We start from the raw sequence: 16,747 nt of genomic DNA, 5'->3' as shown, positions 1-16,747 counted from the left end.
TTGTAGAGCCTCGCCTACCGGTAAAGCTTTTTTTTTCACATCCACAGTCGGACAAAAGAACCGTCATCGAGCAAGACCAAGACCAAGAGCAAGAACAAGCGTTCACATTCAGCGAGACGAATTCGTGAGTGCATTCCGAAATAAGAATTGACTTACGAACACTGCTATAGTATCGCAGGCAATACACGAGTAATAACCTAGCTTGTGGCTTAGCCTCTACCATGTGTCTCGCACTGAGACATGGCTCCACCTTGACGAGAGCATTCAACCCTTTCCCAAAGTTAATGCACGCGTTCGTGTGAACTGCTACTGATGTTCCCACTTGAGAAATCGAAATTTCCCCGGAAAATCTAAATCGTTGTGCCGAACAGAGGGGATGAGGAGATGCATCCCATGATTCCCGTTGGAAAGAATACTAGAATACAATGCAACTATATACAAACAAACGCAACATCACATACCTACCTCCGTACATCCGCCCCCCTAGAACCTCCTTGCTAGCCCATCAAACAATCGTAATTTCCTCGCTCCCCCAAGCCTTTCCCACAATCTCATACCCCTTCCACCTCTCCGCCACACTGAGCAAATTCGCCCGATCAACAAGCCACCCCCATATCTTAACCTTGAGCTTCCAGGCCCCTACCCTCTTCCAAGCCCCTTCCTCCCTATCCGAAGGCACCAACACCAAACCCGCCAGTATCCTCTGCACATGGTACTTGCCGCCCAGCCGCACGATTTGGATTTCCGCAAGGAGCGCAAAGAGGGCGTTGCGCGGCGGATTGCGGCGCGGCTTGGCAATGTCGTCGTGGTAGTATGTAAAGACGGGGTCGCAGTCGAGCGTGGCGTCTTCCGGGTGTTTGGGGAAGCGTTTGATGTGTGCGAGTTGGGAGCAGAGATGGATGGGGAGTTGAGCGGAGACGGGGAGAGTGCGCATGCGTAATGTGAGGCCGAGGGCGCAAAAGTCTGCGTAGTTGCGCGAGGGCAAAAAGGAGTTTTGCGGGTGTGCGCCGAATTGGAAGTGTTGTAGCTGGGCCCAGGATATGTCGTTGACGCAGGCCATGGGGGGTTTGAGGTTGCTTTTTCGGCGGAGGGAGAGCACGTCGAGGAAGAGGAAGTGCAGGTTGTGGTAGGCGTAGATGGGGGCCGAGAACCAGGACCATGATGGTATGTGGCATGTTTGCGCGGCTTCTTGGACGATGACGGAGTAGTCATAATAGCTGCCGTTGGGCAGATGGTTGTCTCTCAAGGCGACGTGGTTGGATTTCTTGTCGAGGTGCCATAGGAGGCAGGGTGCGAGACATTCTTGCCATGCACCGGCCAGATAGGTCATACGGCTTAGATAGGAAAATACACGTGCGACTCCCGCAAAGGCGATGACTCTATCTGTTGTTACGGTGAGCTTGCGGGCACGGTACTCGTTGAAGACTTTGAGCCAATCCTGTAGGAACAAGAGGACGGGGACTTGGGTGAGGGAAGGGCAATCCTTGACTATACCGAGTGTGGCGGGGAAGTAAAAGGATTTCTGGAAGTCGAAGTCGTGAACCTTGGAGGACTTTTCTTCGTCGATGATGAGTCCGTTGCCGTCACCCATGGGACCAAGGAGCTCGTCGTAGAAGAGTTCGGAGCATTGGAACATGAGATTGCTATGCCCTACGAGTAGGGTTCGTGGGCTGAGGAGGTACTCTTGAAATGTCCAAGCCCGCTCGAAAAGGGGCCACTTGTGTTGCTGTAGCCAAGAGGGGAGGTCGATGACGTTTCCGACGTGCTCAAGATATAGGCCTGGATTTGTGGGCGTGGCTTCTCGCAATATACACGAGTTCCAGTCCCGCGGGTCATTTCTCGCTGCGTCTTCCATTTCTTGCTGCGTGGGGAAGATTAGGGAAATGTTGCAGACCGCGTTGCCATAAACAATGGCCATCCGGCTAGCCTCGTGTTGCCAGTCTGCATCAGACTTTTGCATGATACACAAGGAGTCGATCCATAGGTATTGGTAGCCTAGAGCACATGTAATGCGGATGGCCTCCTTGTATTGGGATGAAGCACAGAGCATGTCCCACGGAATATCAAGCTGAAAGTCGGCGAGATTCGACTCCAGTAATTGGACTTGCTCCGTAGACTGCTTTTCCCACCTATGGCTCAGTACCAGATAATCGTAGGGTTGGTCGCTCATGTCGCAGCGAAGTCGGGCAGAAGTCTCTGTGACTTGGAGAATTCTCGATGGTCTTTGACGATTGTCCACGGTGTTTTGCTGGAATGACTGACAGCGTTCATGTTGAGTGGTGCAAATGCGAATCCAATCTCTAGCTCGCGTAAGATTATCTCGTGCATGTCGCGGTACTTGCTTTGCTGTGATATGCTGATGGAAGGTTCTTTCAATATCTGAATCTAAGATGGCCTGTAAGCTCTCCTGCCCTCAGTATCAGTGTGCCAACTTACAATTGTAATTCCTCAATCTTAAGGAGGCGATCCATGCCTTTGCACTTCCTCTAGCTTCTACACTCTCTGCTAATGCAAAAGACACCACCAAGCGTCCCGACCTACGTTCGACATGAGGCTCTATATACACATTGGAACCAGCATGTACTTCCACATATCGTTTTCGAGGCTTTTCCTTCATTCTCATGAATATCAGGTTACAAAGATGACAGTCGTAGTGAGATTTCAGCACATGCGCAACGGTGCACATGAAGAAAAGTGTCCATTTCTCGGGTTGCCTGCTATCAGATAAATCGCTCTCGAGATTTGGAATATGCAAAGACTGGAGAAAACTTCGGCACGATACACATAGTTCATGTAGCGCGACTATGTCCTGCTGTTGCCTTGGGAGACTGGATGGGTGCTCCTCGGTGATTGGGCTCGAGGGCGTGATGTGCAGACTATCAGACATCAAGGCCATGCAAAGAAAAAGACATTCAACTGACCCGTCTTCGAAGAGATGAGAAGCAAAAGAAGAAGGAGGCGCAGAGGAGAATACGACTCACCTGAGATCTCATAGCAGACTGGGCAGACGAACCCTCCTCTTACAACAATCTCCCCTGCACACCCATACATCCTTGACGCGCTTACACCATGATCCTTCGTCCGACATGCCGAACTAAGAAGAAGAATCCAGCGTATTTGAGTAGTTTTCTCTAGGTAGCAGGTCAATTCCTCGTGACGACGTTGCGACACCCATGTGTCTCATAGGCGCTTACTGGTACAGTGTACACCCCTCTGTGGCGCAGCATGCTGCATAGCCCCCACTCCCACCACACGCCATGCACAATAGCGCTGAATTGCAAACAGACGTTCACTGTTGCAAAAGGATTGGCCTGGCAGTGAGCTGGTGTGAAGTCGCTTGCAGTATGCAGAACGTGCCAAGTTCTAATGGGGTGACGAGGTGATCTCGAGTCTGTCCAGACGTCTAGCAATAAAGTGGGCGGTGTACCGGTACGGTACCGGTACGGTATCGTCGCAGAATGAACGAGAGATACGCTCCATCAACACCAAAACAATGCCAACGACATCAATTTGGCTGCAAAACCTCGAAACATTGCATCGGCATTACGCTTACCGTATGCTGAACCACAGCCTCAAGTTCAGTGTTAGGTAGTAGTGGTGTTTAAATAGCTGCGAGTTGGGAAAGGTAAGGGAGGCCCTCTTATGTCCCGTTTATTCTGCGACGCTCGAACCATTTGCATCCGTAATACCTGTACTTAACCATGAACTCCAGCCTCAAGTTCAATCCGAAATACAATCCCGCTCAACCTCCACGCCCAAAACATCCAAACCCAACCATACAACCAAGGCCCATATCTGCAGTTACCGGGTACTCTAAGTACAGTACCTAGCAAACCGACGACCTTCCAGCACGTATCAAACCCAGACCACCAAGCGCGCGCCAATCTACCCAACCGCAAGGAACAACGCTATATATACATGTACGTACGTACATGCATACGCCAATGGCAAGCAAGACAAAAGCAGCCGAATTCACGAGTCCCGTCATGTGGAATTGCTTCGAGGATAAAATAATAAAAATACTAAAAAATTCCTCCCACGCTCACTCAAATAGAGCGAGTAGAAAAAAAACCCACATGGATAAGTATACTCAGGACGGCGGTATTCATGATTCACGTCTTATCTCTCGCAGTTCCCATTCATATGCCAATGATCCAACGATCCAATCATTCAACGATACCTCCCTCCTATTGCCGGTAGAAAAAACAGACCTATGCAAAACAATGCCAGCATCCACGATCCAAAATATCTGCCGGGGCGAGCGCAGAAATTCCTCGCAAAAAGAAAATTGTCCGGCCGGTCTAAAGAACAATCAAAGGAGAATAAATAAAAAGAAAAAAGGAACAAAAAAACGCCATTGATGCATCGCTCAAGGAAATTATCATAACTCAGTTCAAGATGACGCAAGGCCCGGTTTGCGTGAGCACGTGTCGCAGCCGAATAGGATCCGACGTGTGGGTGTCTCAGTGTCGGCGAGAAAGGGCCGATGCAGGAGTCATTGCTTGTAGTGGATCCCTCTTTGACGATTGATGTACAGCCGAACCGGTCGAAAACGACGCTCTGATCGGTCAAGGGATTGCGGTGAGGGTTGCAAAGAGAAACATGAAAAGGAATACATGTGCATGTCGGGCGGTAAACAAGTGAGGCACAAAATCAAAGGATGCGATTTCTGGTAATCTTGGTCAGCTGATGTGCGGATTCGCATTTGTGTTCGAGTTAGACTTACTGTCTCATGATTGTCTCCAGGCTGATGGCGCTGATCTCATCCTCGTCTTGGAACTCTTCCAGCAATGGCAGAAGTGTTGCAATTCTGTCGCCGCCCTTGTATGCAAGTATGGCAGGTAGTACGCGGTCGTCGTCCTGCTCTGCATCGTCTCCGTACATCAGTACGAAACGAACGGTGTCATTTCGTTTTGCTACATCGTACATGCACGCCTCTGCTTGGTTAGCTTTGGCATAAATCTGAATCATGTTAGCGATCGACGTTGGTAAGGCAGGGATGTGAACATACAGGAGCCATTTTCTCCTTGTTTAAAGCATCCGGTGGGCATTCAGTTAACCGTGGGCGGATGAAGACAACGACAACAACATTCGGCGCCGTCTTATCCACAGCATCCAGATAGCCCAAAGGATCCACCTCCGGCATACTGCCCCAAATCCTTCGACTAGGACTATTCGTCCGACTGCGAATCCGCTCACCCACACTCTGCAGCTCCCTGAGCCGCTGATCCCGCCAGACACGCATGAAGCCCTCGTCACTGTCCTCGTCACTACTCTTCTCATCCTGCCACCCCCCACCAGCAGGCAGATTGGCAAAGTTCTGGCCAGCAGCCGCACTGTTCTTTGCCTTCCAGGTGAAGCGGCGGGCCTGCTTCTTGGCCTGCTCAAAGGCCTGGGCGTCGGCGATGACGCCCTTGGGGCCCGTGTTGGCCTCGGAGCGCAGGGCGGGCATGTAGTAGTTTGCACGCATGGTCGAGGGCATGTCGACTTGGTCGTCGCTGTCGACCGTCTCGTCGTAGTCGTGGGCGGCGCCGGGACTGTCGGGCGAGGAGAGATCGCTGTCGTCTAGACGGTCTTCGGGGTGGCGGTTGTCAATGTGCTTGTCGCGGAGGAGTTCGTTGAATTCGTCTTGGGCGGCTGAGCTGGTGGTAGTCATGACGAAAGGAAGAGGAAGGAGGGGAGGTGGGTGCAGGCGGGATATATGGGGTCTATAAGCAGACGGTAGACCTGCGGCGTGTTTGTGCTGGGCCTGGGTAGCTGGGGGGTGTGTGTGTGTGTGTGTATGGGCGGGTGGGACGTGCAAGATTTGCTTTCGGCTGCTTTAACGCGCGTTGTTGCTGGTCTGGTGTCTGAGGAAAAGGGCAGATCCCGGCGGTCAGTTTGGGGTCGTCTGGGATGTTGGGGGTTGCGTGCTGTGCTGTGCTGTGCTGTGCTATGCTGTTCTGGCTTGGGAATGGACAATCCCACCACACAATCGAGGGGGAAGGGGGGGGGGGAACTTGGCACTCCTCGCGCACCGTGCGCTCTCTTCTCTCTTTTCTGAAGCCTGCCAGGCACGGTAACCGCTTCAGAACGTTGATTGGGTGTGTGCAAAGCGAGTCCTTTTCTTTTTCCTTTTCCGTTTCCTTCTTTTTTGGCTAGGACATGCTAGACACGTTTCTTCGTCCCCATCCCGGTTTGCAGGCCATGTGTACAGGCTGGATAGCACATACATGCACGGTAGTATACCGGTAGTTATCCTACCTACCCCCAACGTACTACGTTTACCGTTTGATGTCTAGTGGCCAGTGCATCCGGCAGCGGAAGGGCAATGGCACAGTAGAGGATAGGCATCGCCGCCAACTGCCTGTGCTAGGGCTGAGCAGAAGAAGGATGCTGACACTCGATTGGCGAACCGGCCTCTCTCTCACGGCCTCCTGAAACCCGCCTTTTCTCGACGACGAAACACGCCCGCGCTGCCCCGGTTGCCACGTTCTGGATGTGCATGCTTTACATTCCCTATATGCTCTCCTCCCGCGTGGCCCCGAACAGGCCCCCTGCTGAAACGTGCTGATACTTGGGTCGGCCTTGATGGGGAGAGTTCTATGCCGAGTCTTTTGGCTTGTCCATGGATCTCCTTCTTCTCGTGCTCACATCATGTCCTTTCTAATCTGGGCGCCACGTGCCTCTCTGCCACGTACTATGTACAATCTGTAACCTGTGCCGGTACCGTACCGGTACCACAGTCTGTTCGAGATGGACAGTACCTTTACACCTAGCCATCAGGCCCGATGGGTTGCTTTTGCTGTGTGCACGTCCAGGCAGTCCTTGTTCTGCTTCAAGCAGAAATACAAAAATACACAAAGTAGGTACTGCTTGCACACCAAGATAGCACTGTGCACAATGGGTGGGCGAGCATGTGTGAGTGTGAATGTGCACGATGAGAGCAGACCCAGCCTCGGCCTTTTACGCATTTCCTTCCAAGCGCGCTGGCCGAGCAGGAGAAAGGAGGTGTGACGAGCAGGCCATCGCAGTCGGGTAGATAGGCAGGTAACTCTCCATCCTCACTCCTGTCGCTCCTCCTCTTTGTCGCCCAACGGACATTTCCACGCGCAACCGACGTGGGCGGTCCTGGTGGACTGGCGCCGATCCAATCTCCCTGGTCTCGGCGCCCATGACAAGACCCCTCCCCTCTGAGCAATCAAGCAAAACACAAGAGAACCAGCTGCTTCGACAGCCTTTCTAGAACAAAGACAGCAGCAGCAGCAGCATTGGCTTGGGCACCCAATACCGGTACCTACTGTACCTACATTACGAACCTGCCATCGCCCTCGGCCATGCTTGCTCCATGCAGTTCTCCCTTCTCCCTTCTCCCTTCTCCCTTCGTCGCATTCACTCCAGTTGCAGGCGAACAAGTGTTGTCGTCCTCCCTAATAGCATCGCACAGTTCACCTGTACTATAGCCAGGCCACGAGAAAGCTACGCTAGACAGGTAGACAAAATACTCCACCTAGACGCCCACCATCTGCATGCATGACTGCATTTCCCCCTCTCCTCGTCCTCGCTTTCGTAAATAGACGTTGAAAGTCTGTCTGGGCACACCCTCTGGCTCCTGCGTCTAGGGCGAATCTCACCGCCATAATGGTACCGTACCGTACCTACTAGGCACGGTACCTACTAGTACAGTTACTTGTGCTACACTGCCCTTCGTATCGGTCCTTTGAGGGCGCAATGTCCGAATGCCACTTTTTGTTTGCACGGGCGCAATGGTCTCTGAGAAAAGACGTCACGAGGCCATCTGATCGGTAGGGCTACAGGCCGCAGGATCGTCAAAGGATGGAATGCATGTCTGCAATGACTCTTGCCTGAACAAGGTGAGAAGGATATGGGACGGGGTGGGGGGGGGGGATTGTTTGTTTCGCCTTGTTGTCATGTCAATTCTTGCACTTTGGTTGCGCTGCCAAACAGGACAAGGGAAGCACGTCCATTATCCACGTCCCCCCCTTCCCCTCGTGTCAACTTTGTCACGTATTGTACATACTACAGGCTAACTTGGAATACTAACTGGCTATCCAGCTGGTTTTGGAGTGCCATCCGAGAGCACACAGCTTCCCTATATACCGTATCATTTGTGGCCCAGAGCCTAGACGACGTCCTTGATAGCTACATGGCACTTTGTCACTACTCCAAACGATGCGCATGAAGAAGCTAGTATGACAATACAATGCACAGTCCATGGTCCATTCAGAGTACAGACAGTAGATACGCGAGCGTTGGGGGTGCCCTGGTTTCCATCCACTATTTTTAATTCCCCGTGTTGAAGGATCAAGGATTGAAGGATTGAAGGACTGAGTTGACTGCCTCTTCCCCTTTCCCTCACTTCTCACGATCATGGCATGCTCGGCAAGGCGTAATGCTGCCAAAAGCGTCGCTCAGCTCGCTCAGCTGCTCGCCTGATCCGGCTTTCTGGATGGAAGGCGTACCGAAGACGCTGTTTCTATAAGAAGAAGGGCCATCTCGAATTGGGAAGCCACCTGCACGCTCTCCCTACTTTGGCTTTTACAAGGAACCATACAAGCCATATGGTTCCACAGGCATTCACTCCACCCATCACAAGACTGCGAGGCATAGTTGATGATTAACAAAAAAAAAGTATCGGCGAACTGACCAATGGCTACCCTATGATCCAGCATCACCGTGCTCAACCCAAGACAGATTGTACAAAAGTGATCGTGGCTCCCGTTCCCGTCCCATCCAGCCCAGCCCCTTGGAACCCTCACCTCCTCTCATCGCCAAACCACCCATCCATGAATGCAGAACATAGAGAAAGCCCCTTCTTTTACCTCCTTCCTCTCTTCCCACAAACAGTCGCAAGAGGAAGCAGTCGCCTTTGAACGAGGGGGCAAAAACCAATACGAGATGAGCAGACGGACGTTGGGATGAAGATTGGGTAGATAGATGCTACTCATGTACGCAGAACAGCCAGCCAAGATCCCCCTCCCCCCCGAGACAAGACGAGTAATAGCGGCTCGCAATTGTCCAAAGGAAAGGAAAAACAGCAGTGGTATGGAAGAAAAAGGTATTTCGACAGAACAAAAGAAAGGTCCCAAGCGCCCGTCCATCAATGATGCAATAACATCCAGGTTTTCCAGTAGTGGTGATTATGGTATGGTGGGTACGAGGTAGCAGCGCTCAGGGCGAATCCGCGCATGTAACATGTAGGTGGGGGTATGGTATTGCAGACAAACTCGAGGGATAGTGGTGCTGGTCTAGCCCGGCCAGAAATTAAGGGGAGCTCGCATGCGGTCATTCTTACATTGTCGCATGGCATTGCTATCATTCGTGGTATACTGATCATGCCCAGATACGCAGCTACAGTCGGGGTCAGCTATATGTGGCGTCATATTGCATACGCGTGTCACTTACCATCGAGTCCCAGGAACCGGTGCAGAGACTGAGTGCATCGTTACTTACACCGAGACAGCTGACTCGGTTGTCATGTCCCTGCAGTGTGCCGACGCGCTCGCCGCGTAGTACATCCCAAACCTAAACACATGGTTAACACTGGCCAAGAGGACATCTTCACCCGTAGCCTACCTTGCACTCGAAATCGTCGTAACCTGCAAACAGCAATCTTCCGGAGACGGAGAAGGCGACTGATGTGATCCCGCAGACGGGCTCGGGAATCTAACAGTGGATTAGTACATGTGCAAACTGAGTTGTACTCGCATGGGTTGCCCACCTGATACGATGCCAGCTCGCGATCGGCACGGATATCGAACAAGCGACATGAAGCATCGTCTGATCCAGTACCGAAAGCGTTGCCGTTGGGGAAGAATTGGATGGCGTTGATGTCTGAGTCGTGAGCAGCAAAGGTCTGCACACACTTTTGCTGACGGATATCCCACAGCTTGGCGAAGGCGTCGCAAGCACCAGACACGAACTGGTTGTTGTCGAGAGGGTTGATGCTCAAGCTCATTACATCGCCAAGATGGTCGGCAAACTCGTGCACCTTGGAGCCGGTTTCCAGATCCCAAAGCACGCAGGTCATGTCGCCAGAGGAAGTGAGGATGCGCTTGTCGCTGATGAATCGGCAGCAACTGAGATATCCAGAGTGGCCAGAGAGCTCCCGTGCCACACGCGTTGGTCCTTCCCGGGCAGACAAGTTGTAAATGGAGCAGATGTTGTCGAGACCACCGCAAGCCACGTAGTTGCCAGACGGCGAGTAGGCGCAGGTCATGACCCAGGAGGATCGCAAAGGAATGGCATGGACCTTGTTCGTTGTGTACGCATCCCAGATGATGAGTTTTCCGTCCTGCGAGGCCGAGACGAGATGCCTCCGGTCAGTCGACCAGTGCATGGCGTAGATCTTGGCGAGATGGCCCTTGAGCGTCCGCTTCGTCTTCATGGTCAGGCGCGGTAGAGCCTCGACACGGTCTCGCGCGACATCACGAACTGCGCGTGGTCGGTTAGCTAACCCGATCACAAGAAGGAGGGAAAGATGTTTTTGCAGAGGGCAGGGAAGCAGGACGTACGTGTGGTGTCAGCAAGCTCATCCTTCTTGCGCTTTATCCTGTCCTTGAGGGCCTCAGCATCGCGGCGGGCGATCTGGATCTTCTGTTGGATGGACTCTTGGTTCATGTCGGCCATGCTATGCGGCTGCTACCAGACGGTGAGGAGAAGGGTCGCGGAAGGCGCGAGGCGGCGAGGCGGCACGAAGGACAGGCAGATCCAGGGGGGGGGTCAAGGGCCGCGCAGGGAGAGACGACGCCCGGACACCGAGGCACGGGCTACAGCAGAAGGCGATGGCGAGCAGCAATTGGCAACAGTCGCGCGCAGGACAGCAGCAATTGCGTTGGGCGGCTTCGGCGACTGAGGACGGGCAGCAGTCGTGGGGGCGTGGAGATGGAAGCAATGCAGGCGGAGGGTGCTGGAGGTTGAGAGGTGTACGAGAGCGGCCCGGGGTCAGCTTAGAGCCTAGCCGAGAAACACCAGCGCAAGAGGTCAAAGGCTGTTCCCCAGCGCCGGAATTCCACAACAATGGACGGCGCGCAAAAAGAAAAGATGCGGGGGGGGGGGGGGGGGGCGGTGGCGGGATTCAGGAGGAAGGAAGACGACGGCCTTGCTGGCACTATGCTGTGCGCCCAGTCTACCTATACAGGACAGGACGTTTGCAAGGGCAGGTAGCTGAAGAAAGGTAGCTTAGTAGAGTAGTACTATGATTGTATATGTTGTTGTATGTGTAGTGTGTGTGTGTGTGTGTGGTGTGTGTAGTCTGGGTGTATGTGTGTGTGTGTGGTGTGTGTACTGTGTCTGGGTGTCTCTGTGTACTGTGTGTATTGTGGATGTGTCTGGTGGGGTTTGCGCAGTGCAGTGTGCAGCTTTGCTTTAAAACTTGGTTTGTGTGTATGTAGTATATGTACTTGGTGTGCGCTTGCTTGCTTTCTTCTTGACCTGGGCCGCACACGCCGTGAACCAAAGAAAGTGGCTGCAGTGGGCACAGGACCACAGCGAAGCACAGCAGAGTGACAAAGCACACCACCATCGGCGTGGGCAGCGACCACCCACCACCAACCACACCACTAGGGGTGACTGCCTGACGAAGAAGAAGAAGAAGAAGGAGAAGGAGAAGAAGAAGTAGGCGCGCGCAATCTCTCCTGCCCTCTCCTGCACCCGCACCTCCTCCTTTCAGTCCCACCCTCTCCCCCTCCTTCCTCCTTCCCTCCTTCCCTCTCAGCTCCCCCTCCTCCTTCCCTCCCTCCTTCCCTCCTTCCCTCTCAGCTCCCCCTCTCGCTCTTCATTCGTCCGTCCCTCGGCTACGCCAGATGAAGACCCTGGCCCGCCTCCGCCGCTAGCCCAAATCCGCCTCTCACCATTTGAACCGCTCCGAAGTCTATTCTTCTCCCTTTTTCTTCTCCATGTACCATGGTAGAATGGTCAACGACGCCACCAATACAAGTCGTGTTCAATTTCCCCTTGTCACTACGCCCACCATGTCTGCGACTCACCACCCCGTCGGCCTTGCCTTTGCCACTGCCCTGCCCAAGATCGAGGTATGTACACATGCCGTACATAGCACAGCACATATTGTAGATGGGTTGATTTCAAAGCTAGGCCGCCAAGAGCGCATAAGCTTCCCTTCCCAGCACTGCTAATCCAACCGTCGACTCAGCTTCATGCACACCTCACGGGTAGCATCAGTCGCCAGTGTCTACACGAAATATGGCAGACAAAGAAAGCCCAAGACCCCAATCTTGCTTTGCAAGACCCTTTGATTGCCATTCCAACGGGAAAGGTCGACTACGACATCAAAACGTAGGCTCGCCCTGTGCCGTATCAGACTGGTGAGAGCTGCCAGGGCCGTACCCAGGATCATCGTGGTAACCACGCAGCACCGTTCGTCGATCCATCAAAGATCGTCAGTTACGGAAAGCTGGCAAGGGCATGGATGGCAGCAGTGGGCCATGGTCCAATGTTGGTTGCCAACCCTGGTCTCTCTAGACTGGGTCACCTGATACACGACTTGCTTTTGATCACCACTCGCCTCAAACGGACTACCAAGGCTTCGTCAAACATTGTTTCACGCTCCGCACGACTGACTGACATGCCAGGTTCTTCCCTCTATTCTCGTCATACATTTACAAGCTATGCAACGACCTGCCCAGCATCGAGTAGGTGACTCGGCTCGCGAAGCCACGCAGTGATTGATCAGCTCCAGATTCTCGACCCGGGCTGTGCTGCAGGACTTCCAAGCGGATGGCGTGGTCTATCTTGAACTTCGCACCACTCCAAGGGCTATGCCTAGTGCTGGACTCACCAAAGACACTTACGTCAAGACTGTTTCAAACATCCTCACTGCGCATAATCGCGCTACTGAAAACTCCATCCGAGCCTTTCTCATCCTCTCCATTGATCGACGCAACTCCGCCTCAGAAGCCGAAGAGGTAGTAGATCTGGCCATCCAATACCAGTCCTCTGGCGTTGTTGGCCTCGATTTATGCGGTGACCCTGCTCAAGGCGATATCCGCATCTTCGGGCCCGCCTTTGCACGAGCAAAAGCAGCCGGCCTGAAGCTCACCCTACACTTTGCAGAAGCTGAGGCGTCCGCCTCGGACCTAGAGCTGCAGACGCTGCTGTCGTGGAAGCCTGACCGGCTCGGCCACGTTATACACGTCAAGGAAGAGTTCCGCAAGGTTATCGAGGATGAGCACATCGGTGTGGAACTGTGTTTGAGCTGTAATGTGCATGCAAAAATGATCACTGGCACCTACTCTGACCACCACTTTGGCATGTGGCGGCACACCAAGGTCCCGGTAGCGCTCAGCGTAGGTCCACTTGCTAATTCCAGCTCTTCTGAACCCGACTGACGACCGCAGACTGACGATGTTGGCGTCTTCTGCAGTCCCCTGTCTAAAGAGTATTACCTTGCCGCCCAGCACTTTGGCCTCAGCCAGAACGGACTCCAAGCGCTGGCCGAACGAGCTGTAGATTGCATCTTTTCTGGCCCCGCCGAACAAGCGCGTCTCAAAGACGTCTTTGCAAAATGGCAAGCCAGCAGCCATGTCTAACGGCTGCCGAATCCACCACAGTGTTGTACTCGGACTAAGGCAACGCTCACCCAACGCATCACCGTTTGACATGCTTTTTCCCCGCCACATGTGCATTATTGCATCCGCATAGATTGAAAGTCTGGATAGCACGTTCTCCTGCCGCTTGTGTAATTGACTCTGAGCTTCCGATTGCTACTTCACATGCCTCGTCTTCACTACACATGTTAGTACATATTGACACGGAGATTTGAAGTTGAAATATATAAAGCAGACTATTCTCATGAAGATCAGGTACCGAAGTGATAAGCAGCTTTTAACAAGACTCGAGAAATGTTTTCCCTAATATTACCTTTCTCCACACAATTCCTTTCCAACTACCATACAAAATATTTTTTTCCCCGCCCACCCCCAAACACAAAAATATAGAAAAACACTGACGACATATACAAACATTTCAGCAAAAGACCTCCCCAAACCCCCCTCGCCCGCCCCTTCCTAACCCCAAATCCCTCACATCCGCTCAAAAGCACCATACACCCCCCTCCTCATCGCCAAATACCTCTGCTCAAAATCCTCCTCCCCGCCCTCCCATTCCTCCCCATCCTCCTCATCCCCATACACGGCCCCATCCCGCATCCCAGCACCCCCACGCCCCCTGCGCTGATTATTCTTCCACTCGACAAACGCCGCGAACTCGTGGGCGTCGAGATCGCGCTCGCGTTCGCGCTCACGTTCGCGCGTCTCGCGCTTGCGGCTCAGGAGAAAGGCGGCAAAGTCGCGGCGCAGGCGCAGCTCGTCTTGGGCTTCGCGTTCGCTGGTTGGGCGTTTTGCGGGTCGGGGGTCGTGGAGGCCTGGGGCGGCGAAGGGGGAGGTGCGGGTGGGTTTTGGGGGTGGGAAGTGGGTTGGGTTGAAAGGGTTGGGGTTGGGATTGGTGGGGTTGGTGGTGGTGGTGGTGGTGTAGCGACGGTGGAGGGATAGATCTGGGCGTGTGTAGGGCGCTTGTTGTTTGAGAAAGGGGTCGGGTCTGGGAGGGGGGTTGTAGGGGTAGTCGTCGGGGTGTGGGTGGTGGTAGCGTGGATGGGGGCGGTCGTCCACGTCGTCGTAGATGTGGCTTGGGTGCGGGTTGTGGAAGCCAGTGTGTGGTTGTGAAAAGGAAGGTTGATGGCTGCGACGCTGTAGGACTGGGGGCCGGCGTTCAGGCTTGTCGAAGATGGGGGAAGACGCCGTGTGTGCAGATGATGTGGTGGCGTACGAGTCGGTGCCGCTGCCGCGGTCGAGGGAGTTTTCTCGCGACATGGCATGGCCGGTATTCGTCTTCTCGCTGCGTCTTCGCTCTTTCTGGTCCCTTGTCGGTGAGGCATTGTGGGCGGGACGGCGCTCGCGAAGCTCGTCGTAGTTGCGCACCCGTTCCTCCGTCACCTTGTTCGGGTCGATGTGGATATGGATGTTGGGCTGGGCTTGTGCCAGCCGTGGCGAGCTCTCTTTGGACGAGAAGGAATTGTGTCTGCTCAGAGGGGGAGACTGGATCAAAGCAGAGTCTCGACGTTTCCGTAGGGCTTTGCCACGACTCCGGCTCCGGCTCCGGCTCCTACTGCGGGACTGATGGTGCACCTTGGCTTTGTGGTGGGACTTGTCTTTGCGTGACTTCTTGTGCTTTCGCGAGCGTCCTCTTTTCTGGCCTTCGATGTAGCCATAGCCGTCTTCGACAGTGCGAATGCGAACGTGATCGGCGCTCGAGCTAGCCGAGTCGGACTCCCACCCACCGCTATCTGTTGAAGAGGTTGAGAAGGAAGACGAAGATGAAGATGAGGAAGGTGGATGGGTCGGTCGCTTTGCCTTTTGTGCCTTCAGAATGCGAGGGTCTTCATCGTCAAAAGAAGGCATTTGATGAGGCCTCAATCCCTCTACTGGGAAAGAACCAGGCATGCCAGGGACCCGTCCGCTGCTCTGTTGCGGTCCAGGCTGTGGTGGCGGTGGACCTTGATTTGGATTCTGCACATGGGGCGGAGGTGGAGGTGGTGGAGCGTCCATCCTCCCTGGTTGTGGTGGTGGAGGCGGAGGAGCGCCCATCCTTACCGCGTGTGGTGGTGGAGGTGGAGGAGCGTCCATCCTCCCTAGTTGTGGTGGTGGTGGAGCTGGAGCGTCCATCATTCCTGGGTGTGGCGGTGGAGGAGGTGGTGGTGGTGGAGGCGGAGCGTTCTGCCCTGAAATAGGACCTTGGCCGGGATGCTGGTGCATACGTGGGATTTGCTGCGGCGGGAACTGGCCTGGCATCTGCTGGCTCTGATTCTGCGCTGGTGGTGGCGGCATAGACCTTGGCTGCTGTCCTCCACTCACATTCTGCTGACCAGGGAAGGCCTGTGTCTGGGCCATATTGTTCGGCTGCTTTGGCATACTTGGGTTTTGCATGCCGGTAGGTTGTCCCCCGGACTTGCCTTGCTGGGACATTTGCAAAGCAGAAGGGCCAGTCTCGAGAATGACTTTGACGCGCTTCAATTGCGGTCTAGTTGGCATCCCCATGAAGCCGCGGTCTTCATGTGATTTGATCTTGACGGCTGCGATTGTCCACTGGAGCTTCTTGTTGTCTTCTTGAAGCTTTGTATTCTGGTCTTTGACAAGGTCGATGATGTTCTTCCGGCATTTACTGGAGGGAATCTTGTCAAGAGCGGCAGTTGGATCTCTTTGGTTGTCTAGTATCTCAAGCAAAACTTTGCGTATCTTCTCGGTTGAAAATGGCTGCTGCTCCGGCCGAGCATTTGCCCAACTATCAGAGTTCCTGGGCTTTTCAAAGGTGAACATGGCCAATTGTGGATCAAAAACCGTGAACTGACTCTGACTGGCTCCCTTCATCTGATTGAGTCCCGATGGTTGCTGTTGACTATTCATCCCACTGGGGCCAGGGAACTGTTGTTGTCCATTTGGTACCTGACGCGGCTGGCCATAATTCTGATACTGAGGTGGAGGTGGTGGTGGTGGTTGTCCGCCCATGGAATAAGCTTGATTCGGATCTTCCATTGGAGGATACATATTGATGAAGTGTGAGAGCAAGAGAGGATTGCTTAAGCTACAAGTCAAGACTGCGTACACCTTAAAAGAGAAGTTTGCCTGGTGAGAACGAAAGGATTGCAAAGAATGACTGTCAGGACGAGATAGTTCTCTGAGACAAAGATAGCCCTTCTTCAGGAGATGTATTATAGAAAATTGTCTTCTTCGAGGGT

General features: G+C 53.6%; 6 protein-coding genes across 6 annotated transcripts; 2 read left to right on the top strand and 4 right to left on the bottom strand.

The window, feature by feature from the left end:
- Positions 1–505: 505 nt before the first annotated feature.
- On the bottom strand, positions 506–3,227 carry IAQ61_005474 (uncharacterized protein; the record flags this gene model as incomplete). The annotated part of the gene is made up of 4 exons (XM_003840092.2): positions 506–2,385; positions 2,437–2,537; positions 3,067–3,131; positions 3,195–3,227. The coding sequence occupies 4 exons, from the start codon at positions 3,225–3,227 to the stop codon at positions 506–508; spliced, it is 2,079 nt and encodes a 692-aa protein (XP_003840140.2).
- A 1,426-nt stretch (positions 3,228–4,653) lies between these two features.
- Positions 4,654–6,019, bottom strand: IAQ61_005473 (uncharacterized protein; the record flags this gene model as incomplete). Its single annotated transcript, XM_066096809.1, has 3 exons — positions 5,012–6,019; positions 4,727–4,962; positions 4,654–4,669 (listed from the first exon to the last, which is right to left on the bottom strand). The coding sequence occupies exons 1-3, from the start codon at positions 5,654–5,656 to the stop codon at positions 4,654–4,656; spliced, it is 897 nt and encodes a 298-aa protein (XP_065953160.1). The 5' UTR covers positions 5,657–6,019.
- A 3,314-nt stretch (positions 6,020–9,333) lies between these two features.
- On the bottom strand, positions 9,334–10,629 carry GB1 (Guanine nucleotide-binding protein subunit beta; the record flags this gene model as incomplete). The annotated part of the gene is made up of 5 exons (XM_003840094.1): positions 9,334–9,351; positions 9,406–9,525; positions 9,577–9,666; positions 9,722–10,434; positions 10,515–10,629. 5 exons carry the CDS (start codon positions 10,627–10,629, stop codon positions 9,334–9,336), a joined length of 1,056 nt encoding a protein of 351 aa, XP_003840142.1.
- On the top strand, positions 10,619–10,855 carry IAQ61_005471 (uncharacterized protein; the record flags this gene model as incomplete). Its single annotated transcript, XM_066096808.1, has 1 exon — positions 10,619–10,855. The coding sequence occupies one exon, from the start codon at positions 10,619–10,621 to the stop codon at positions 10,853–10,855; it is 237 nt and encodes a 78-aa protein (XP_065953159.1).
- Positions 10,856–12,201: 1,346 nt separating this feature from the next.
- On the top strand, positions 12,202–13,547 carry IAQ61_005470 (uncharacterized protein; the record flags this gene model as incomplete). Its single annotated transcript, XM_066096807.1, has 4 exons — positions 12,202–12,323; positions 12,591–12,650; positions 12,698–13,304; positions 13,356–13,547. The coding sequence occupies 4 exons, from the start codon at positions 12,202–12,204 to the stop codon at positions 13,545–13,547; spliced, it is 981 nt and encodes a 326-aa protein (XP_065953158.1).
- Positions 13,548–14,039: 492 nt separating this feature from the next.
- On the bottom strand, positions 14,040–16,556 carry IAQ61_005469 (uncharacterized protein; the record flags this gene model as incomplete). The annotated part of the gene is made up of 1 exon (XM_003840096.1): positions 14,040–16,556. The coding sequence occupies one exon, from the start codon at positions 16,554–16,556 to the stop codon at positions 14,040–14,042; it is 2,517 nt and encodes an 838-aa protein (XP_003840144.1).
- Between the last annotated feature and the right edge of the window lie 191 nt (positions 16,557–16,747).

This window comes from Plenodomus lingam (genome assembly GCF_022343315.1).
Source record: "Plenodomus lingam strain CAN1 chromosome Unknown contig_22, whole genome shotgun sequence".
Taxonomy (NCBI): Eukaryota; Fungi; Ascomycota; class Dothideomycetes; order Pleosporales; family Leptosphaeriaceae; genus Plenodomus; species Plenodomus lingam.
The sequence above is the reverse complement of the archived record's forward strand: the minus strand, read 5'-3'. Positions and strand labels throughout refer to the sequence as shown.